Source organism: Trachurus japonicus, chromosome 11 (genome assembly GCF_045865225.1).
Source record: "Trachurus japonicus isolate A0001 chromosome 11, Traja_1.0".
Lineage (NCBI taxonomy): Eukaryota > Metazoa > Chordata > Actinopteri > Carangiformes > Carangidae > Trachurus > Trachurus japonicus.
The window spans coordinates 24,687,658-24,712,042 of record NC_140917.1 but is presented as its reverse complement, the minus strand read 5'-3'; the positions used below and the strand labels follow the sequence as shown (position 1 = coordinate 24,712,042).

The following is a 24,385-nucleotide window of genomic DNA, read 5'->3' as shown; positions in this document are numbered from 1 at the left end:
TCGGCCTGGATCTGAGAGAGCATTTGAATGCGTCCCTCTGTAGCACAGATTGGCGCTGTGTGTGTTTGTGTTATTTGATACCGGTGGAGAACTAACTATCCGGCGAGCGGTGGCTTCTGATTTATCTCTGCACCAGCGCACCTGCTGAAGGCTGTGAATTCTCAGCCAAGATGTAAGGGCTGAGTGAAGCTCTGTGGCTACTCTGTGAGGGCATGAAATCTACAAAACAATATTTATTCTTGCCTGCTAAGAAATTGTAATCATGGGAAAGTATCTCAGCCATGCTACAGCTGACTTGACCTCCCATGCTCTCTCTAACAGGGGGAAGGAGCCAGCCATGACAGCAGCGAATGCCCCATTACTCTCTCATTTTATTTGTACAACATTGCCCCCTAAAGTTTTTTTCTGGTCTGTCTCTCTGGGCCCCCGCGGAGGTCTGTGTCAGAGGACAATGCTGCATCACAATATAGTGCAGTAATTTTCCACTACCTGCTCCCGGCAAATTGACCACAGATGCACCTCACCTGTATTACTCTGTCACATTCAATTTGAGAAAAACACTGGGGATCCTTGGCTGTTCCACATACACACACACAGCATTTGAAAACCACAGGGAGCTATGCAGATCTAAGACATAGAGGTGCATGAACCATGCTGCAGGGTGAACAGAATGAGAGGAGAGGTGAGCAATGATGACTTTGGAGGAGCAGTAATGTAAATCATGTGTCCTTTTGCACTTCCCTACAGTAGCAGGTCTGGTAGCCACTTGAATGAATAAATGAGCATTGTAAATTGAACAGGGTGTGTGCACCTGGGAATTAAATAAATCCAGACGAAATGTAGTAGGCTATATAGCAGCCTAGATAGATAAATAGATAGATAGATAGATAGATAGATAGATAGATAGATAGATAGATAGATAGATAGATAGATAGATAGATAGATAGATAGATAGATAGATAGATAGATAGATAGATAGAACGTAAGCAATAAATTATATTAATAAAACGTAAAGCAATAGTTAGGCTATGTATTATAGCCTATGTTGTAATTCAGTTACTAACTCAGTTACTGTTTGGGGAAAGTAACTAGTAACTAGCAAACTAATTACTTTTTTAAAGTGACATCCCCAACACAACAAATTACATGTAGCCTAGTTGATGTTGTATGGGGAATACATTAGCATAGCTGATATCCTTTAGTGAGGGTGGCGGTGTGATTTGTGAGGCTGCTGCGCCCTCTGGTGGCAGGAAGTCGTCTGTATATTTTGACATTTCCGTCTCCGGGAGACATATTGCTTACAGGAGCAAATTCTGGAGAGCCAAGAGGAGGAAAGGATTAAAAAAAATCATCTAAATCATCGCGACTTGTCCCACTTACACCACATAGGAAACGATGGGTAAGCTCGTTGACCGCTCGTGAGTACAGATATACAGTGAGGTGTTAAAATACTGAGCTGTGTCTCCGGGGACAACGGTTATGAAATCATGACCACCTCACTGTTGTTTAGCTCGTTAGCTAACTCATTAGCCAGGCGGCTCGTTGCTACGTAGTAGGGCAGCACGAGTTGCTGTTTTTTTCGCAAGTTCACTCGCTCTTTATCAAACTTGACACCCAACTCTACAACCACAGGGCGACGTTTAAGATGTTGAATATGTGTTATTTGCCACACATGATGTTCTACCTTCATTACAACCCGAATAACCAAACAATACCATTATGTTAACCAAGTTAGGGAAACTTGGCTAATCGCTAACTGCGTTAGCACGGCGCTATAGTTAGCATCAACTCTTGATCAGACAGGAGAGGAAGACACCTTTACAGTTTAGATATAGTGTTATTATCAGTGATGTTAGGATATAAGTCTTCTTATGGTCAACTGCGGCGTAATATTAGCCAGTCACTCTGACTGCAATCGCTATCATAACGCAGATGTTGATAGCGTAAGTTACCGTTAGCAACATTAGCAGGGTGTTGGGGTTCAAATGCTGCTCTGGTGGATATTTCTAAATATCTTTAGCCGATTGCTGATAAGAAACAAGACTAAGTATTTATTGGACACTTTATGTGATGACCCAATTCAACACTTATACTGTCGAGCACAGATGTGTGTGCTCTCATCGGCTCGTGGTGATGTTAGCATAGCCGTGTTAGCCCTGTCATTTAGCCATACTTTTTTAACATATAAATTAAAGCAGTAATTAAATGGTTTTATATTCTTTATTATTCTTATTTTTTTTAGCAGTTTGACAGTCAAGTGGAAACCAATGAGCTGGTAGATTTTAAACATACGGAGCTCATGACAGACTTTTGACAGCACGCTAGCATCAGTGTGTCTGGCAGCAGCCTCGTAAAGCAGCGTGTACATGTGACACCAGGGCTGCCCGTGTTTTCCAGACTATTCCCGTTACAGTATTACACCCGTTTCCCCTCCTCAACAATATAAAATGACAATAACATTACTGGCAAGTTGTATGCGTGACATTTAAATGAAAACATTTTTCAGTAGACAAACTGTCTAAACACCATACTGGATATATAACACGTCAAAGTCCAGCTGGTCCAGTTTTATTATTGTAACTGGACTCCTGTCCTGCCGCTCAGGCTCCATGATGTTTTAGTACTGGGGAAGTGGCCTTGGGGTAAAACCGCTCATGGTTGCTTGTCCTGTCACCAGAGCATGTTGCTGTGCTTAACTTAATCAGACTAAATGAATGTATCAGGTCCACCAACTTGAAACGCACAAGACTGTATTGCAAGTAGACCTGACATAAAGTTTCAGATTCATTTGGACTGCTTTTGAGATTCCAGCAGAGGGTTTCTAATCAGAATAAAACACAACTAAAACTAGATGTAAATAGGATTTGTTCTCCCTTTTTTGAGTGAGCAAACCTATAAACATCTCCCTGCTGTTCTGCTCTTCCCTTGCTATAGGTAGGGTCTCTACTGAAATGCCAGTGTAAACATGTGTTCTCAGCAGGGCTATTTCTGTACCATCCAGCGCAAACGGCGAAACAGTCAGCGCAGCTCGCACACAGCAAATCTAATCTAGCTAATACGGTGCAGAAACAAGAGCATCCAGCTGCAACCTGTGTGCCGTTGTCCACCGTCCACGCCCTGTGGCTTTACCATCTGGACACATTACACACATGCATGAGCTTTGTTATGAGGCTGGTTGTGCTAATGCCCTCAAGTCATAACATGACCTCAATTTCAGCCACTTGTTCCGATATTTAACCTCGGAAACCCCCCCCCCCCACACACACACCTCCGCTATTCCGATCCGGGGCTCTTTGGCACAGAAGTCTGGCACCGGTCTAAGCTGCTGCCAGATTTTTAAACGTCGTTCCCACCTCTTTCTCTCCCCTGTCCCCCCCCCCCCGGGTGACTCAGGGATCTGCCCAGTGCCCTGTTCTGGTGGCATGACTGCACAAATGCTGAGAATGGGCAGTTTGTCCTGTGTGGGCACCAGTTTATGCTAACTCTGCGATTTAAGTTGACTGAATAAATGTGTTTGTTCTGCCCGCCAGCTGACTGGTTGATGAATAGCTTAGCTCTCTCTCTCTGTCTCTGTCTCTCTCTCTCTGTATGTGTGTGTCTGTGTATTTTTAGGCTGTGTTGTGTAGTTTCTATGAGCTTGTTTATAGGAGACTTTTTATATATTTAGACCCTTGCACATGCAGTTTCATCACCATGTCCTATAATTAGAGATGTCAGTGGAAACAAACTTTTTTCTGTCTCGTAGACTCACTTACTCGTCCTGAACACATGCTGTCCTTGTTAACCTCAACTTCGATGAGGCAAATTCTGAGCAACCGTTTCCTCCTTTTTGTCTAAAAAAAAAAATCCCAATGTTTCCCCGTGTCTGTGGCCCATCAGAGCCGTCAGCCAGTCCGGCCAAGGATAACTACAGGATGAACCGCTACAAGAACAAAGCACTGAACCCAGAGGAGATGAGGCGCAGGAGAGAGGAGGAGGGCATCCAACTCAGGAAACAGAAACGAGAACAACAGGTATCACCCTCAGACGTCCTTTATCTCCCTGTGTTGAGATTGCATCAGTATGCGCTATGCAGTCGTCGTGCTTGGGATGAGTTTGGTGCGAGTCTGACACTTTGTCACTTCTGACAATTTGTTTTTGTAATGGCAGCTTTTCAAGAGGAGGAACGTGGACATTGTGAATGAAGAGGAAGCTATGTTTGAGAGCCCACTGGTGGACTCCTACCTGAGCTCTCCAGTCACAGTGAGTGTCTATTGTCCTAATGCCATTCTCTTGACTTCCACAAGCCAGACAAAGAGAGGCCCACACAGAATCCCACTGGAGGTTTATTTTACATCACATTTCAGTTTTGTTATTCATAGTTGTCTGTCAGAACGGCGGAATCTGCTGAGCAGATCAAGTGTTGAGTATGTGTGTGGTGTCGTTGTAGGAAGGAGTCATTACCAGAGACATGGTTGAGATGCTTTTCTCAGAGGACCCGGAGCTGCAGCTCGCCACAACACAGAAATTCAGAAAACTACTTTCCAAAGGTACAAACAGACAAGTACAAACAGACAAGTGCACACACACTTTCCTTATATCACAGCCATGATGACGCCACGGACCAAACCAAGATACTCACGTTCAATTGTGTTTTTAATTCACCTCAGAGCCCAATCCACCTATTGATGAAGTTATAAACACACCTGGAGTCGTGGAGAGGTTTGTGGAGTTCCTGAAGAAGAGTGTCAACTGCACACTACAGGTCTGTTTGTTAAAACACTCTCCGTCTGTGTGTGGAATGCACTCATACCAAACTGAATAGATGGTGGGGCAGTTTGTGTCTGACTGATAAACCATGACTCACCAATGTAAAATAAATTGATATTTGCATGATCTTTTGTTTAGCTACCTCAGTATTCTAATAATTTTAAAGTTTGTTTTCATCATGTAAAAACTTGAAAGCTCTGTGGTTAAAAGTTTTAAACACCATTGAGAAAGATGTTTTGTGTCATTGCAGTTTGAAGCAGCTTGGGCACTGACCAACATAGCATCAGGCACATCCATACAGACAAAGACGGTGATCGAGGCCGGAGCAGTACCAATCTTCATAGAATTACTGAACTCTGACTTTGAGGATGTCCAAGAACAGGTAACATACAATATGATCTGCATGATATTTTATGTATAAAGCAGTGTCATTGTGATTTTCAGAATAAAAATCGGAATCACATTTATTTGCCAAGTGTGTGCGGTTTATCGTCGATTGTACACACATAGATATAAAAAGACATACAGAATGAGGACAGCAACAACTGAGCAATAACACAACACAACAGAGAACGCATACAAGTACAAATATAATTTGGCTTGCATTGTTCCACACTTGTTTAACCACTGTTTCCCCCCCACAGGCTGTGTGGGCTTTGGGTAATATTGCAGGGGATAGTGCAGTTTGCAGGGACTATGTGCTAAACTGCAACATCCTTCCACCACTGTTGACGTGAGTTCTTACTTTTTTTCTATTTAGAGCCGTTATTTATTTAAGCCTCCTGCTTCTTAAACTATAACGGATTTTTGCTCTTTTTCATTTCAGGCTTCTGACCAAATCCACTAGATTGACCATGACTAGGAATGCAGTCTGGGCTCTGTCTAATCTCTGCAGAGGAAAAAACCCTCCACCTGCTTTTGAAAAGGTATTTCCTCATACTATGAAAACCAAAACAATGTAACAATATATCAGGACTTGGAGCAACTACAAAGAACTTTTAACTGGATAAAACGATTTACAGCAGTCAGACCGGAGATGGCACGTGTGGGATAGATAGTTATCGTTGGTAAACGTAAGAAGAATGAAATCACTTCATATATTTTCAATTTTCTGCTTAGCTATTCTAACAGCATCAACACTGGGGAGTAAATGTACAGGCAGTGCAGGAAGAGTATTTTTATGCATATTAATTGGGGGAATGCCTTTCTTCTTCAATTCTTCTTCAGTATTTCAGACATATCAAAAACATAAAATCTTCTCTGACACTTTTTGAATTGCTTATACTGATCCATCTCATATTTTTGAAAGTATCTATACTCTCATATCCAGAAGTGTGTAGATTGCAACACTCCTTTGCCTGCATTCCAGTCGACACCTCTTGAAACTAGTGTTGAAACACAATGAATAAGAATGGTGGCGTTTGTGAGCATGGTTGTCTACAACAGTGGATCTGTGTGATGTTGAACAAACTTCTTTCCCCGGGTTCATATTTTGACAACCCTGCAGAAATCAGATGTTACCAGGCCACACTGCTTTTCCCTTCAACTGCCAGTCAGCTGAAAAGCCTAGCATTGATTTTTTTCAGTGTGATTCGTAGGTGTCGTTGGGTTCATGTTGTCTCTGAAAATAAATAAGCATTATGTTTTGATGCGTCTAGGTGTCACCCTGTCTGCCAGTGCTGTCCAGACTTTTATTTAGCAGCGACCCAGACTTGCTGGCAGATGCCTGCTGGGCTCTGTCCTACCTCTCAGACGGCCCCAATGACAAGATCCAGGCTGTCATTGACTCTGGCGTCTGCAGGCGCCTCGTAGAACTACTCATGTAAGTCCAGCGAAGCTCTCTGGTATCTTTGTCACTGTAAATGTGCTCTGTAAATTCTTAAGATTCTGTCTCTATTCACGGCCCTGTTCTCTAGGCACACTGACTATAAGGTGGCCTCTCCCGCCCTGAGAGCTGTAGGAAACATTGTCACTGGAGATGATATTCAGACACAGGTGGGTGAGAGTATGTAAAACTTAACTTTTCCTCCTGCTAACTGCTCATAAATTACTAAAACAAAAACAATTTTCCCTCTGTATAGGTGGTGTTGAACTGCTCAGCCTTGCCCTGTCTGCTGCATCTTCTCAGCAGCGGTAAGGAGTCCATTCGCAAAGAGGCTTGCTGGACCATTTCGAACATCACAGCAGGAAACAGAGCACAGATACAGGTGAGGCACTCACAACCTGTAGAAAACCTAAATGTACCCACCAAACATGTTGCTGTGGCCAGAGCCAGAGATGTATTGTTCTCTGGTCGTCCATCCACTCCGATGTATAAATCAAATTTGGCACAAACGTTCACCAGGACTCAAAGATGCACTGATTAGATTTTGACTCAAGGTCACAGACACATCAGAAAATGTAATTTTGACCTTCCAGAACTCCTCATGGTAATCCCTTCAGATTTTACATAATTGTCTTCTTGGGCTCAAGTAAAGTTTAATTACTTTGGTCAAATGTCACAGTGAGCTCCACTTTTTGGCTGCAACTCAAGACTTCACACAGCAATTATAAAAATATGTCAAACAAATGGTTAATAGTGTACATGAATCTGGATTAACTGGGATGTAACTTGAAACTAGTCTGAGAGCTGAGAGAGACACAGCGAGGCAGTAATTCCAGTTGTCGACAGGTCAAACATGTGGATACACTTATGAATAATAGACAAGATTAAACAACATGGTTCCAGTCAATAACGATATTCCAAAATGTGAAGACCTTATAGATCATGTTTTATTGAGACACAGTAAATAAAGGCTGATCAGACCATCTATCATGGCCCCAGCAGGTCCCTCAAGTTTGCCTCTGAAAAGCTCAACCACAGTAAATCAGGATTTCACAACGTCATGTCTTGTTCTGTCCCACAGACCGTTATTGATGCCAACATCTTCCCAGTGCTGATCGACATTCTACAGAAAGCTGAGTTCAGGACCAGGAAAGAGGCGGCCTGGGCCATCACCAATGCCACCTCTGGAGGAACACCAGAGCAGATCAGGTCAGACTTAATGGTAGACAGACTACTGGGATCCCAGCAGCTAATTACAAGATTTATTTGGATGAGATAGCCTCTGATTTAATGTCACAGGACTACAGATGGAAATTAGCGGCTCCGCTAAATCAGGTGCAGCCATCTTTTTATTGTTTCAATAACTAATGTCACTGCACACTGTCCTTTTTAAATAAATAAATGAAAAAAAATCTTTCCTGCCTGAAGTTAACTTCATAGAGGCATTACCATTAAATATCTGCCACTGAGATGATTATCTTTTAGTTTGAAGAAGCTTTAAAGACCACATGTAGGTGATAACAGGCATGAACCATGAAGAATTATGAACATAGATTAAATGAATCAGTTTAGTTGCGGTATTTTAAACAAATTGGTGCCTGAAGTAACAGTCTGTATTATAATCATCTCATTACTAAGAACACTATGTTTTAGATGGAGTTGTTAAAAAATGTGTTTGTCTGTTTGCATGTAGATATCTGGTGAACCTGGGCTGCATTAAGCCGCTGTGTGATCTGCTGACGGTGATGGACTCGAAGATCGTTCAGGTTGCTCTGAATGGGCTTGAGAACATCCTGAGGCTCGGGGAGCAGGAGGCCAAGCAGGAGAACAACGGCGCTGGGGTCAACCCTTACTGCAGCCTCATCGAGGAGGCCTATGGTACTGTACAGGAAGTGCATGCATACTGAAAACTCAAAGGGCTTCGGTATTTTGTAATAATACAATGTTGTTGGAAATTAAGCGAGTGACTATAGATTTAATAGGTAAGGGTAATAGGTTTTTTTAGACAATATAATTATTAAAACCTTAAACCCTTATTGGAAAGTAGAATCCCAGTGGGAATGTGTTACAATTAGACTTTTCTTTCATTATGAAGAGATGTGATGAGAAGTTGTTAGTTTTCATCTAATTATAGATTCAATCTTTCAGTTAAGTCAACAAAAACAAAAATTTGTTCATGTTTTATTTCCATCATTTTACTGTGATTTTTTTTAATTTTATGATCTATACTGAACAGCTGTTGCAGCTGTGTATTGTGTATCCATAGTTGTAGGTATTTTTCTTGGCTGCTGTGAGGCTGAAACATTGTCTACTTGTTCAGTGTCAGTATGACTCTGCTCTTTAGGAACACGATGCACAGGATCGCCGATGCAGTGAATCTATTTATTTGAATTAGCATAAGCAGTGACTCATTCAGATGCTGGATTCACTGCTGTTCATTTTTAAAATGAGCTCTGTCATAAACACCAAAACAGTGTTATGTGGAGTCGGGGAAACATCTATTCCTTTTTTTATCAGTTACCCAGGCAGCAGTGATTAGTCTTCAACTTCATTTTTATTGATTTGTCCCTTGGAGGGCGATTTGGTTTACAGCAGACAAACACATCCAACAGTCGCATTTGAAAGGACATAAAACATACAGGATGTGAGCAGCAAAGTACAGCAGATGCACCAAGTTATACTATACAACATTAAAGTGCATACTGTATAAAATAATATAATCTGATTGGTCTTGAGTTGATTTATTTTATTTTTTTCTCCCCAGGTTTGGACAAGATCGAGTTCCTTCAGAGCCACGACAACCAGGAGATCTACCAGAAGGCCTTTGACCTCATCGAGCACTATTTTGGGGTGGAGGATGAAGACAACAGTCTAGCCCCTCAGGTGGACCAGGCCAACCAGCAGTTCCTTTTCCCCCAGCAGGAGGCCCCCATGGAGGGCTTCCAGCTATAAATCAGCACCCTTGTTTCCCCCCCACCCCATCATACCTCTCTATCTCATGGAGGACCCATAGTCACCTGAGTTACCCTACAAGCCCCGCCCTACCGCCCCGCCTCTCCCGTTACCACAAACGCACACGCAACTTTGCTCCCCTGCCTAAACGCGCCCCCTTCTCTCCATTCTCCTCAAGCAGTGGACTGACTTGTTGCAGGGTAGACTCATGTGTCTCCTGACCATCAGTGGAGGCGCAGCACACAAACTCCATTACACATAGAAGAGGAAGCGATCGCCTCATAACCCAAAGTATGAGTCTCCCCTGGCTAAAAACGCACACAGACATCTTCCTGCCATGTGATAGCTCTTACATTCTCTCATTGGCAGTAACGGTGGCTTGTTTGGTTATTAATCTTTATATACACTTTTTTTTTCTCTCTCCAATGGGACATTCCTATTATCAGGACTACCCATGCATCCTCATGCTAAGTCTGCAGACTGGGGGTGCATGAGGTTACATATGCCCAGCTATTGATGTCAGTATGACTTAGTGCAATTCAAAAAAAAGTACTTGTACCATTATCCCTTCTTAGTTACACCATTAGTTATTTTTCCCCAACCCTTATTTATCTTCTTATGATATTTTTCTTTCCCTTTCTGTTTTCTTCAGTGGAAAGCACATGGTTTGCTGCCAAGAAGCTGTGTGATCATTAGGCTTAGGGCTGCTCTCTGCATATTGCTCATAGAGAAAAGAATTCTATCTTTACTTTGGGGTTCAGAGACACAAACGTCCACCCGAAGTCAAGGGCTGTCTAGTAGTGCCCTAAGTCTGATGGCCAAGCTTAGAAACGCGTTTTTCTTTTTGGTTTGGTTTTTGTTTTCCCACCCCCACATCTTATCAACATGTTGATTTCTTTCTTTTTTAAGTGGGATGAGTTAAGGGGGGAGGGCTGAGTTGGGGAAAAGTGTAAAACTTAGAAGAGAATAATTTAACCTTAGGATGGGCTCTGAATGGGATATTGGATATGGGATTGGGTTTTGTTTTTTTGTTTTTTTTTAGATGTGTTTAAAAAAAAGAGAAAAAAAATCCAGGTTTGGAGGGTGGTATAGTTAGAGATCCGATGTTCGTCGTGTGCTGTGTTATTAATAACAATACATTTGAATTACGAAGTGATTTAACTATTAAACAAGGCGTAGCTGGGGTGTTGGGGGGAGAGCCAACAGCAGCAGCTAATCAAACTTTTTTTTGTATTTAAATAAATATAAATAAATGACAGATTAAGGCTTAGTGGCGGACACGTCATGCGACGATAACGGTTTTTAGTTTTGATTTTCCGATTCCACTGATGCCCAATGTAAATGGGTTGCTGCTCGTTCGCTTGCCGCTTTGTGCCCCCCCACTCCCCAGTGGTATGTGGTAGGGTTTTTGCATGGTGTTATATTACCCTGCCTATAGTCACTGAGTATCCCTGGCCAAACACAAACACACACACAGTGTGAACAAACACTGTGAGACGTTGCTGGAGTTGAAGAGCAGGAACTAGGCCATGACTAATTGGTTTGGTGGTGTTAACAGTGATAGTGTAGTGACGGTGGTGGTGTTTTGTATAGCGGTAGAGTTGATATAACCTAATGGCATTCTATATCACTATATTTATGAGGAATGGGAATGACGACTGATAACAAATTTGCATGGGTCCATTGTGATATGTACAGGTATTGATGTAAATAGCCTATCCTCTGACCGGCTAGGAAAGTCCATGCCGCTTCTCCGACCCCCGTCGAGGGCGTAACAACAACCAGAGTTTGGCTAGGGATATATCTGAGAAAAAGTGACAAGCCTAACTGCAACCAAAAATTCAAGTATAAATATATATTTGAATTTTGATGTATTAGCATTATATATATCTATATATATTTGCGCACACTTCATGTACACTTGCATACAACACCAGCAGACACTGTACACACACCTCACACAGATGAGTGGCTAGTAGCAAGTAAAATTGTTTCCATAGTCATTTTATTTTGAAGTTAAACCTTAGAAAGTGTGAAAAATGCCATTTTTGGCTGTTTTTTTTGTTTCAAAGCACTTAAATACCGTTTCTTTATTTAAAAAAAAAAGATGTTGGCTTCTTTTTTATTTTACGTTTTTCAGTTTTAATCGAGACAATGAAAGAGAGGTTTCTTGGCTTGAATTCAGAAGTGATTTGGTGTACACTATTGGAAACTTTTTTGCTGTTTCTAGCCACATGACTTTAACAATGGCTTAAATTAGCCCTGTATACCCTGACCTCAGAGCAGCGCTGCCTCTGACAGGAGCTGCTCTTAGATCAGGGTTTCAGGCTTTGTGGATGGAGCAGAACTGTGGTCGTGTGATGTTTGACTGACGGGCACTGTGTGAGGAAGAGGTTGATTGACTCTATGACTATGTAACCCATCAGAGTCTGGGAGCCCCTGTTCTGTGGATCACAGGAAACTATCTAATATTTTATCATGGAGCTGTGTGGAAAAACGATGGTTCCATTAACCAAAAATAGAAATGCTGCAATGTTGAATAACCGTGCACAATCCAGAACATATCTTTTGCATTTAAATACGTTGTTCCAGTATTGCATTTTTTCAATTTAGCCTTCAATTTCCCATGTCAGTGCAGGATGTCATAGTGTAAGATGCCACTGTTGCACACAACGGTTCATGCATTCTGTCGACAGAGGGACATGTGTTTCAGAAGCTGTCTGTTTTCGCTCCATGGGTTCAAATGTAGTCCACAGAACATGCATGCTCCCAGTAGACATAAGAGGTCAGATCATGTATAATTGAGCATCAAGAACTTATCTCTAAATGACAGATGTGTAGAGCAGCATTTATAACTGAAGTCTTCGATTTCACGGCCAATTCTGTGCTTGGCCTACAAATAATGCCAGAATCGCAATGTTAAAAAAAAAAAAAAAAAAAAATCAGTGCATCAACCAGGAAAGAAAAAAAAATTATATATATATTATATTTCTGAAAAATGAAAATGCACTCCTATTCACAAAAGTGCCAACCCGACCAACAAAGACTGGAGGTTCTTATGTATCTGTCTTTGACTTAGATTTTTTTTTTCCTTTATATCTTTTATTTACTTGAATGTGCACACATTTTGTGCAAACATTGCTGCTCTCTTTTCCTTATCTTTAAAGTTACATTTTTGGCCATCATTTCTTTGGAAAAGTGGCATTCTTTACTGTGGGCACCTAAAAGGAAATAAGGAAGTGTAATAGTCTGGGGCGGGAAAGGACTCGGTTTACCAACGTTAAGAACTGGTCTTTCCAGCGACGTGTTGTCCGTTGGTGTGATGGTCCCCACTGTTACAGTCTTCTAATGGTTTTCACTGTGCATAGCTAAGCTGCAATGTTTTTGAATGAATCACCGAATTGATTTCATGTGGTGGATACAGTGGAGTATAATATTTAGCATTTCCCGGAGATCGCGGCCTACAGCCAGTCCCTCTTTGTTCAAAAAGAAACTCTGCGCTGACAGAAATATTGTAGTACTTAAATGTGGCACATGATGCAAATTGTGGAAACTGAAGCGACTATCATTGCGGACAATTGCAGGTACTAACCCTACACTTAGTTTACCAAAGTTATGTCATCCTGGAGGCTGGTTTAAATTATTTTTTCTTTGTTTTGTTTTCAATAGTAATTGGCTTGTGTTGACCCAGTCGGTATGACTGAGAGATTGCTTCAGGCCATTTAAAAGTTGCTTCTTTTCATTAGAAGCTGCACGAGCTCAGTCCCTCTTATCTCGGTTTTCTTTTCTCTCGAGTTTGTGTAGTGTTTAGGGACGTAGATCTGCAAAAAATAATCCAGAAGACTGCAATAAATACTGTCCAAAAATCAGGCACCCGGAGGCAAAGATCCACCTACAAACTGCTCTCAAAGGTGACACTCCTTCCACTGGGTGGAGCTAAAAGAGGCAACTACTTGACACTTTTATAAGATAAAAAAAAATCTGGGATTCAGAAATTGTGCAGTGATTTACATTAAAAAGTATTATAAGTTAAACTATATGTATGTTCTGATACATTCACAGGGATTCAGATGCAATTCTAATCACTTCTGAGAAGTGGAGAAAAAGTCTCATTAGAATATGTCACAGGAAAAAAAATAAAATAGGAGGTGAGGATACAAGCCTTTTCTGCTTTTCTTGATCTTTTTCTTGATCAGGATATTCTGGGCTATATTTTTGGATAATTGTCTTTAGAGTACAAGTTTGTCTTAGTCAGGCTGCATGATCAGGAACCTTGTTGTCTATGGGGGATTGAACAGACATCACTAAATATCTCAAATCTGACTTGTCTTCCGTCCTAGAAGCTGTTCATGTAAATCTAAAGCCATGCTTGGCTTGGTCAAGTAATGTTGTCTACGCTACAAATGTTTACAATGCTACATGTTTGTAAAGTACTTTTCATATGCCATCACTGACCAGTCCTGACATATTCTTGGCTCTGGTCCTCTCATTTCTTTTACATGTATTTATTTTCTCTTTTCTTGTTGGTGATTTTTTTTATTTGCTCAAAATTACCCATCTTAAACTGTGACTTGACCTGACTTTACCGACGGTATGAATGAGTGACGAGAAACTAATACACTTCAGCTGAACATGACACACAAACATGAACATGAAAAAAAAATACATACAGGAAATGGCAACAATATTAAAAAAATGTAAAGAAAATATATTGAATTTAAAATTGTTCAGTGGAAATACTGTACAAAACAAATAAAGTTATGTTGCAACTCTTTAATGTTTATGTTTCTTGTGTTTCAGTGACTTGTGTGTAATGTAAATGTAGTGTTCTCAAGACCATGAATTTGAGGGGGTCGAAAAACCAAGTCAATCTTATAAATTCTTGACAGATTTCCTTTGTTGTTATTTCTATTTTGTATCATACACGTATTTAATCAGTTCATGCTCTGATGTCTACTCATCTAAAAATCTACTCATGTAGCTTCTGACCTGCAGGTACTTAAAGAAATGTTTCGATTGTAATTTGTATTTGCTAGATATAACATCATAGGAGTTCATTGTGTGATTTGAAATTAATTGTGAATATTTTGTCAGTCCCTTTTTAGCCCAACCTTCCAGGATTTTATCTTTTCTATTAGGGATAAAGTCTGGGTCCTTTCTCTAACTAATACAAATTCATTATCCATTTTAAAAAAATTACAAACAAGTTTCTAATTGGCTAATGTGTTGTCAATACAGTAGCCTAGTTCTGCCCTGTATAATTTTTCCATTGCGTTCTTCCGATGAATGGCAATGTCCCAATAGATATTCTTGCCATTTCTTTTTCTATATTAATCCATTTGGTTTCTCTTGTCCATTTCATTATTGCGAGGATTTGTGTAGCCAGGAAATAACCCTGTAAATTTAAAACCATTGTTGATATTAAAATGTATTATCATTTACCCCCATCAAAAAGCACATAGGCAATAATGTATTGATCCTGCAGGTGGCAGCACAGCACCGAGCCTGGTTGTTACCTGCAATCAAACAGTGATGAAGAAGAAGTATCCAAAGTTATGACCGGAAGTCAGTTTTTTTTCTGGCTCACGCTGCTGAGGAAACCGCAGTTCACAGACACACCAGCTATTTCCTCCTGGACTCTGAAGGTAAACACTTCTCCTACACCAGGGACGGCGGGATAGAATCCAGAGACAGGTGCATGTGTAGTCCACCTGTGTCTGTAGATGTCCATGTCCAGTATCACTAGTTTACAGCTCGGGATGTTTCAGCTGTTTCAGCTGCAACTGGCGGCGGGTTAGCCTTAGCTAGCGTGTGTTAGCTAACATAAAGCAAGTGGAGAAACGAAAGCTAGAGAGGACCAGACGGGCTGGTTCATGAATCCTTGTGAGGTTTTCTGTTAAATGTGCAAATGCTCAGGCCGAGATTAAGCTTTAATTTTAGAGGCATGAACACGCTGTGCCGTGGAAACGAGTAGGTCACACAAACACACAACCAGCCCAGTTTAGAGGTGACTGCTGCTGGCTTCAATTATGTACAAATAACCCAGTACACAGTTTATATACGAAACATATCTTCGAGGCTTCAGTTCAGTGTTTACCGACCACACAGACCTGTGTTTATCCTCAACATTTCAGCATTAGTGTGGCTCACGGTGACGCTAAACGTGTCAATACTGCGGAGGACGTCGGTTAAAACCATGAGGACCTCATTTCTCTAAGTTTGAACTCAATATCCATTAGATGCTTCAGTCGCTGTTATACCCGAGGCTGTCTTTCTCTGTACAGCCTGTATCGGACCCGGGGAAGAAAAAAAAACATGTTTCAATTTTCACTGCGTCATTTGTAGGAATCGCCAAAAGCACTTGAACAGACGGCTTAAATGTCAAGCGGTCTCACTGCTTGTGTTAGAAATGTGGTCGCTCCTCCTTGCTGACGACCACAAACGTGACTGTTTAATTCTCAGAGATGAAAAAGCAAGACACAGATGAGTGCGCCACCCAGGGCAGCGAGGACTGTCCACCTGCAGCAGGAGGGACCGAGTCTCCCGCTGTTGCTAAGGACAGTTCAGATAGCAACAGCCCCAAAGAGTCTGAGCCACAGACCCCACAGACAGACACCCCTCCACAGGCAGAGGAGGCGGCAAGTGAAGGTAAATTATACAATGTTGACGTGACTGTGCCTTTTTTTTTAACAGGAGAACTATGTTTAGTTTAGATTAGTAATTTATTTGTATCAGGGGCAATGTACAAAATAACATTTGTCTCAAAATGAGAAGAGATGCTTTGCACCGGATTTAGCTTGCTAGCTACTTTCCACCCGTAGTCCCTGGGCAGGTAAGAACAATAAAAAGATAAAAATTGTCAACTTATATAACAAAGCAAACATCCATACACAAGCGCATATACACCCAGTCACATGTCACAAGCATTCAGGTACAATGACCAGCATGGTCAGAAGGGAGAGGACTTTATTGTTCCCAAAAGCTTGGCCTCTTATATTTACACATTATATGTTGTAAGCTGTTTTTTTTTGTTTTTTTGGTCTGTACACAACAACATCTATTGCAAGTCTGAGGGTCTAAGGGCAGAGGATGTTGTTATGATGCTGTGTAAAGGCATTTGAGACAAACTGTAAAAAAAAAAAACAGGCTATACAAATACACTTGCCTTGCCTCTTTTTATATATATATATATATATATATATATATATATATATATATATATATATATATATATATATATTGTATTTCTCCTTCCTTTGTGTCTAGTTGCAACACCAGCACTGTCTCAGTGTGACATGGCCGAGGAGCTGAGCCGGCAGTTGGAGGACATCCTCAGCACCTACTGCCGGGAAAGCATTTCAGACGACGCCAGCGCCCTCCCCAACGGCCAGTCACACAGCCCCGAGCTCAACGGTCTGACTAATGAGAAGGAAGACGAGAAGTCGGAGAAGGGCAAAGTCAATGGAGGTGACAGCGGGGTGGAGAAGGAGCAGAAGAAGACTCAGGAGAAGAAGAAAGTGAAGGGTCTGGGTAAGGAGAGACTTACCGGTATATCTATTGTTCTCTATCGAGGGAGACTATATTTTTTATTGATTGATGATATTATCAGACTATCATATCTATTAAACAGGTTAGTTTGCTTAAGAAACTAAACATGATGAGGCCTATTCTGTTGTCTTTCAAACTGATTCTGTCATATCTGTTCCTCCTCCGTGTAGGGAAGGAGATCACCCTCCTCATGCAGACTCTCAACACACTGAGCACACCAGAAGAAAAGCTTGCAGGTCTTTGTAAGAAGTATGCTGAACTGGTGAGTGGTTTCTGCACACTGTGTAACATTTAAAAGTTGTCCATACAATGACTTTAGGGGAATGTGTTTTTATTTTATCTTTATTAGTATTTTAGATCATTTATTTTAAATAAAACACCCTCTCCAGACATTACTTTGGTTTTCTGATTTCAGCCGTTGATGTGTCAGTCCAGTAAACCACATGATGACAGACTCAAGCCTGGCTCATTTATTGTATTTCTGTACATTCCATGTTAAAGTAAAAAGAAAAAGAGAAATAACATAGTGGTGCAGCTGCTCTCATAGGATTTCACACATATTTCTAGGGAACACTCTCTGTTTATACAACTAGAAACTCATATTTGTCTTGACTTAAGATAGAAAAAGAAAAATGTTATCACATGAGGCAGGACACGTAGTGTGGGCAAACAGAGTGTATGTCAAAGTGATGTCAAACAGACACAGAGTGATGCTACAGTATGTAGAGTCTTCACCTCAATCTGTGCCAGGATGTTTTTGCAGGTTTGAGCCTCAGGCATTTTTAATTTAGTGAGTAATGTGTAAAAAAAAAAAAAAAAAGTTAGTAAAGTAAACATCTCTGCTGTACAGTAAGTCATTTAGACATTACATAACATTTTAACTGCTGAAGTGAGTCATTCAAAGACATGTAGTTTTGGTATGTATGTGCTCATAGTTTGTCAAACCTGTTGTAGAACAGGTTGAATTCATGGCCGTGTCCTCATCACCCAGTTCTGCTCGGTGCTGTGCTGCAGCTTTGCAGGTCATTAATCTGGTGTCCCAAGACAGAGAGACAGTCTTGCAGGGACAATACTCCCACGTAGATGCTGAGGCTGGAGAGGGACATGGGAGACAAGGAACACAGGGCATTGTGCTCCCCAGACTGGCACCTAGTGTCAATTATGTTTTCCCTTTTTTACTCACTGATAGCCAGTAATATCCCCCCAACACCCTCCTCTCTTCTGCTGTAGTCCTCCTTCTGTGTGATATTTTTATAATAACCATGTTTGTGCATGTAGGTTTAGAGGACAACAGACCATGTCTTTGAATGTGCGGGGACAATCAGACAGTAGCAAAAAAATGATCTGGATTGATGAGTGTGAAAACTGATCAATTAATTTTACCCTCAAAACACAACATTTAGTATCTTTATTTAACAAAAGCCAATGTGTTTGTGACAGCTGGAAGAACACCGCAACACCCAGAAGCAGATGAAAGTGCTGCAGAAGAAGCAGAACCAGCTGGTGCAGGAGAAGGACAACCTGAGGAACGAGCACAGCAAGGCCATCCTGGCTCGCAGCAAGCTGGAGAGTCTGTGCAGGGAGCTGCAGAGACACAACCGCACTCTCAAGGTACACAATATTACAATAACAAAACTCGATATTGCCGATTTTTGCTATTTTTAGTTCGCTTTTAACTCCAAAACATGTGAAAAAGTTGAATGATGATGATGTCTACAGACTATATCAGGAGCCATATTTCCCCTAGAAAATGCACATCACATGTGAGTCAGTTTTTAAGATTCAGCAGCAGTATATTTGAACCATTTAAACTGCCACATTTAGCTGAACTTACACTGTCTTTTCAAAAGTCTGGAATGTAGGGATGTGAATCTTTGGGTGTCTCGATTCGATTCAAAATCAATTCTCATATGCACATAGATGTAACAACCGGTGCTGCTAAAGAAAAAAGGACGGCGCTCCACTCTCCAGCCGGTTCACCTGCAGCTCCACAGATGAGCTGTCAGAGTTCCTCTCTCTTCAGCCTGGGGTTTGGCTGCACTTTGTATGAAAAGAGTCCAAATGTGAAGATCTAACCTCCATCTGAGGCTGATCAGCTGATTCAGAGCTCAGTGGATGTGGCTGCTCAGCTGTAGCAGCGTGTGTTTTATAACGAAAAAAAACAGCGATCCTCTCTCCTGGATAGAGCGTCAGGTTGCTGATGGGCACAAGCCTAGTCACAGACATTCAATACAGGATTTTAATCTTATAAATTAACGGTTATTAATTGGTTAACAAGTGTCGGTTATTTTAGCTTGCTGCAACACTGGGTACGGAAGACTGTGAGGGCGCACGGATATTTGATTTTTGAAGTTTATGAATCGATTCAGAATCGTAGAGGATAAGAATCGTGATTCTTACATGAATCGATTTTTCCCTAATCCCTAGAATATAGATTTTTAATTTATGCATGGACTTGATTAATGGCTATAGGCCAGCTTCTGTATATTCATCAGATTATTTAAATGTGCTCTTTGGTCTCTTCCTAAAGTTTTGAAAAGAATTGACTTGTCAGACAGATGTTAGTCAGACTGTAGTCATAGAAGTCTATGAGTGGAGTTTCTCTCCTCTGACAGTGATTATGAGTTTGTCATATTCCTCCTCTTTCCCCCCATGCAGGAAGAAGGGATGCAGAGAACTCGTCTGGAGGAGGAGAAGAGGAAGGAGGTCACCTCTCATTTCCAGGTGACGCTAAACGACATTCAGACTCAGATGGAGCAGCACAACGAAAGAAACGCCAGCCTGAGGCAGGAGAACACGGAGCTGGCTGAGAAACTGAAGAAGCTGTATGAGCAGTACAAACTACGGGAGGAGGTGAGGAGTGTGTGTGTGTGTGTGTGTATGTGTGTGTGTGTGTGTAGGTGTGTGTGTGTGTGTGTGTGTGTGTGTGTGTGTGTGTGTGTGTGTGTGTGTGAGAATCCCTTTTGATTCCAAACCGCTAGTTGAATGTTTCATAACTGGGATTTCAGTGAGCATTTGATCTGTCTGACCTTGTGTGACCTTCACCAGCACATAGACAAAGTGGTGAAGCACAAGGACCTGCAGCAACAGCTGGTGGACGCCAAGCTGCACCAGGCCCAAGAGCTGTTGAAGGAGTCAGAGGATCGCCACGACAGAGAGAAAGACTTTGTAATGACCAACACACACACACACACACACACAACCAAAATATATCCTGTAGTTCTATACAAATGTAATGATTATGTGTGTGGTTTTCCTTCCCCAGCTGCTGAAAGAAGCAGTGGAGTCTCAGAGGATGTGTGAGCTGATGAAGCAGCAGGAGGTTCACCTCAAACAGCAGGTTACCATGACTCCCCATTCTTACCTCTTTATAACTCAGCTGTGTTTGACCTTACACTGAAAAAAACTTTGCCATGGTGTCTCAAATGGTGAAAAGTGTGCTGCGTTGTTTTCCAGCTGTCCCTGTACACAGAGAAGTTTGAGGAGTTCCAGACGACTTTGTCCAAGAGCAACGAAGTCTTCACCACTTTCAAGCAGGAGATGGAGAAGGTGAAGTGTCAGTGTGACTGTGAGGCTTCCAGAGGGAGAGTGAAGCTGTCTTTTTTTTTTTACCTTTTGCATGATGTGACAGTCTTGTATTCTTTTGTGACAGATGACCAAAAAGATCAAAAAGCTGGAGAAGGAGACGGCCATGTATCGATCCAGGTGGGAGAGCAGCAACAAGGCTCTTCTGGAGATGGCAGAGGAGGTAAAGCCCGAAAAACAGAAAATTGCAATTGCAAAATCAGTACAGTACTCGAAACGAAATATCCCGATATTTCAGTGTATCAGTTAGGGCTGTCAATCTTCCCCCAAATCAGATTGGAATTTCTAATGTTAAATATTCAAGTTATATTCAAATGTTTAATGTTTTTTTGCTCATTATATACACCTACCAGCTTATTATAATGTCCCGTGTCCACTAAAGGGCAGTCCAACCAAATCTGTTATGTAACATTTGCAATACACACGGTTTACCAACTCAATATGAAACTTCAAGAAGGGAAATGTAGTGTGGGAACAAGTAGGCGCATCGCCCCAGTCGAATAAATGGGCAATTAAAAAAACTCAAACTAAATTTGAAGCTGCAGTTAATTTGCGCCATTGCGGAAGGCACGTGTTCAAACATCAATTTCCACCTTCGAAAGTTCTCATTTTGAATTCTGTTCGAATGGTGAAGTTTTCTCTGACAGCCCTAGTATCAATATTTTCTTACACCCCTTCTGGCTGCGTGTGTGTGATAAAGGACCATACATTTTCTATAAGTAGTGGTCTGTGAACTTTTCCATCTGTAGTTAAAATACCTCCAGTAATTCCAGTGAATTACCTGCTGCAGAAGATGCAAAACCTTCAGCTAGCTTTATAAATATGAGGATATGTGTTTGTTCACATACTTAGATGATCTTTGTCCGTTTGTTCACAGAAAGCCGTGCGGGACCGGGAGTTTGAGGCTCTTCAGGGTAAAGTCCAGCGGCTGGAGAAGCTGCGTCGGGCGCTCAAAGTGGAGCGGAACGAGCTCAACAAGAAGGTCCAGAACCTCAGCGGTCAGCCTGGCGGCACGGCAGCAGCCTCCGACCCAGGGACCGACTCCCCCTCTCCACCACCTACAGACTCTGTGCTGGAGCCCTCCAGCTCCTGCCCCGTCCCCGACAACGCCCCCTGCTCCCACTCCTGCCACTGTGACCCTGAACTGGACGCAGACCCCCTACTAGGAGAGGCAACCGCTCAGCCTGTCAGCGTGCAGGAATGAGGCTACGCTGCTAACACGTCTCCTTCTCTCTCTTCTCCCCCTTCCCTTCTCCAGCATCAAGCCACCAAAAGATAAGCCACCAGCCTGCAAGCCGCTACTGCTCCGCTGGGAGAAGCTGATGTTAAACACTGGTCCAGGAGCAGATCAGAAAGTCACACCTTTATATTCTTAGAGCAGAATATCTGGAAGGATTCACTTTATCTCCTCCCACTATCCTGTGCAGGCTTTATAAGGTGATGAGAAGACTGTGCCTCTTCTGTCAGCACATTTACATGCACATTATAAATCACTAAATGTGAATAATTTGATTAAGATAACAGTTTGATTAAACCATTAACATGCTTTGCGATAAGCCAATTTCCCCACTCTAATTAAGATTCCATGATTCATTTATTAATTTTCACAAGCATGCGTGGCAGCCCACAGGAAATAAAGAGGAAAAACCAAGGAATTTTGGTGTTTCCTCTTCAAAATGATAAATTATTTCAAAATAAAAGCCCCAAAAGTCCTAGACATCCATTCCTAGTTATCATTCTAGAGGTGTGTAGACATATCGGAGTAATTTTAGATGTACAAGCTGTGTTAAACTTAATATCTTGCCTAAGTAATACAACACTGTTTACACGATAGATCACTAGTGTGTATGTAAATGTACTGACCGACTCTGTGTTGTGCTGTTTGAATACACATTCCCTTTCTGACTCACATCCAACCGTAGAACTGCTCGACAAGATAAATAACATTGCTGCTTAGGTTGATACCAGCCTAACAGGAGAATGGCAGGAGGAGTCCTCAGAGTGTGTGTGTGTGAGTGTGTATGTGTGTATGTCTGTCTCATTTGCATCATGAGCTACTATGTGTTTGAAAGGGGACTGATCAATAGCTTGCCGTACTCTAAAGGCTACTTTTCCTTTCCGATGAAGTCTTAAGAGATCTCAAACAATTAATATCTTTCCATCGGTGTTTCCAGTTTTTTCACTCGTAGACCATTTTTTGAAAAAGGACTTCTGTTTTCCTGTTTGTGTCAAACTGCTTCATTTGTGGTGTTTGATGTTTCTTTTGGTCTGTATTATCTTATTCAAGCATAATCTCTGAAATATATCCAGCATACAAAGCACCATTGTTAAACTAAATCATTTTAGTTTTTGTTGATTTAGACGTTTTTTTATAAAAGTGGCACTTTTACAACAAACTTCATTCCTAACTTGTCTGAGTTCAGTTGCCCTTAGTTTTGTTTTGTGTTTTTTTTTTCACTGCTGTAACCATGCCAACAACATCAACCACTTTGCTCCCATCTTTATGTTCTGGTGTGGCTGCTTTGTGTGTGTGTGTGTGTGTGTATGTATGTGTGTGTAGGTGGGTGGGGTGGGGTTCCACGGCAAAGATTGTGTCCCTCCGGCCCTGGTCATTTGCAGTAGTATGTAATCAGGTTTTATCAAGAGAATGTCAAAGGACCTCTATGCAATGCTTTCCTCTTGGTTTTATTCTGTGGCAGTCCAAACTGACAAGCACTTAGCTGAGAATGTAAACTCATTATATCCACTGTCCTGCATGGATGTACTGTATAAATAGACAACATATCTCACAGCAGAACTCTATTCTATTTTTATTTTGTTTTGCTTACCGTAAGTTTGAACCTGGTTTGTTCAGCTAGTCTCAGTTGTTTGACATTGAGTGTAATATCATTCATCTCTCTGATGCTTTTAAAAGATGAGCTGAGTGGGAATAAGAAGGAAAAAAATTGAGGGAAAACCGTATTGGGATGCTGAATTGTAGTTTTTCTCCAGAAACATGCATTTCTCCTCTGACATTTTTATTTTTTACTCAATATGTAGCATCGATAAGAAGGACAACTCATAGAAGCAGTCAATTCAACTTGAATATCAATGGCAAACCTAATTTCTTTCATTGTCCCACAGGACACGCTCATTATATCACCTCCTGTGTCAGATATGGAGGTTCATTGACCATGAGAAGGAACCAAAGATGTTTCCTTTTTTGTCTTTTGCAGTACTTTTATCTGGCTGTGTATATTTTGTTTCTTGTTAAATAAAAGATGTAACAGTGTTTGACTTGTTTGCATATTTATTTAAGAATAACATCATCAGTGCATCTTTCTAGAGTTAGAACAACTGGCCACTATAAAAAGTTGAGCTTATTACACATGAAAGCAGGGTTTAGCAACATCTTGCACTGGGCTGTATAATGATGCTTCAGGTAAATTTCAGGTTATTGTGGTATATTGATGTGTTGATGAGAAGAAGTGATCACTGCTGACACGTCTTTTCTTGCATTCAAAGAAGGGTTTATTACACAAAAATGCCGAATCCTGGAGTGTCTTTGGTGCCAATGTGAGACCTTTCTCTCTCTCTCAGCCCGAAGTACTGTCCTTATACGTTTTATAACCTCCAAAATCCCACCTTTTCCAAACAAAAGAATGTACCTTAACCCAAATGATCCATAAATTAAGACAACATACAACCCCTAGAATTTACCCTCTGACCAGAGGAATTCAACAACAT

At 41.3% G+C, this 24,385-nt stretch overlaps 2 protein-coding genes across 3 annotated transcripts; both read left to right on the top strand.

Annotated features, from left to right (window-relative positions):
* Positions 1 to 1,278: 1,278 nt before the first annotated feature.
* On the top strand, positions 1,279 to 14,303 carry kpna6 (karyopherin alpha 6 (importin alpha 7)). The gene is made up of 14 exons (XM_085791977.1): positions 1,279 to 1,399; positions 3,880 to 4,013; positions 4,150 to 4,242; positions 4,430 to 4,529; positions 4,650 to 4,744; positions 5,000 to 5,131; positions 5,394 to 5,482; positions 5,576 to 5,675; positions 6,408 to 6,571; positions 6,666 to 6,744; positions 6,831 to 6,956; positions 7,656 to 7,783; positions 8,268 to 8,452; positions 9,339 to 14,303. Exons 1-14 carry the CDS (start codon positions 1,396 to 1,398, stop codon positions 9,524 to 9,526), a joined length of 1,617 nt encoding a protein of 538 aa, XP_085648103.1. The 5' UTR covers positions 1,279 to 1,395; the 3' UTR covers positions 9,527 to 14,303.
* An 808-nt stretch (positions 14,304 to 15,111) lies between these two features.
* txlna (taxilin alpha) lies at positions 15,112 to 23,930 on the top strand. 2 transcript variants are annotated; one of them, XM_085791975.1, is made up of 11 exons: positions 15,112 to 15,171; positions 15,989 to 16,174; positions 16,793 to 17,056; positions 17,245 to 17,336; positions 18,515 to 18,685; positions 19,733 to 19,927; positions 20,123 to 20,242; positions 20,340 to 20,414; positions 20,531 to 20,623; positions 20,727 to 20,822; positions 21,537 to 23,930. In XM_085791975.1, the coding sequence occupies exons 2-11, from the start codon at positions 15,991 to 15,993 to the stop codon at positions 21,861 to 21,863; spliced, it is 1,617 nt and encodes a 538-aa protein (XP_085648101.1). In that variant the 5' UTR covers positions 15,112 to 15,171; positions 15,989 to 15,990; the 3' UTR covers positions 21,864 to 23,930. The 2 variants fall into 2 exon arrangements, with proteins under 2 accessions (XP_085648101.1, XP_085648102.1); XM_085791976.1 differs by having other exon boundaries at positions 15,112 to 15,220.
* The last annotated feature ends 455 nt before the right edge of the window (positions 23,931 to 24,385 follow it).

Coding starts and splice junctions, on each gene's coding strand:
- kpna6 (XM_085791977.1), top strand. Junction 4,014..4,149: donor AACAGAAACGAGAACAACAG/GTATCACCCTCA, acceptor TTGTAATGGCAG/CTTTTCAAGAGGAGGAACGT. Junction 6,957..7,655: donor GAAACAGAGCACAGATACAG/GTGAGGCACTCA, acceptor TCTGTCCCACAG/ACCGTTATTGATGCCAACAT.
- txlna (XM_085791975.1), top strand. CDS start 15,991: ATGAAAAAGCAAGACACAGATGAGTGCGCCACCCAGGGCAGCGAGGAC. Junction 16,175..16,792: donor AGAGGAGGCGGCAAGTGAAG/GTAAATTATACA, acceptor CTTTGTGTCTAG/TTGCAACACCAGCACTGTCT. Junction 20,415..20,530: donor AGGTTCACCTCAAACAGCAG/GTTACCATGACT, acceptor GTTGTTTTCCAG/CTGTCCCTGTACACAGAGAA.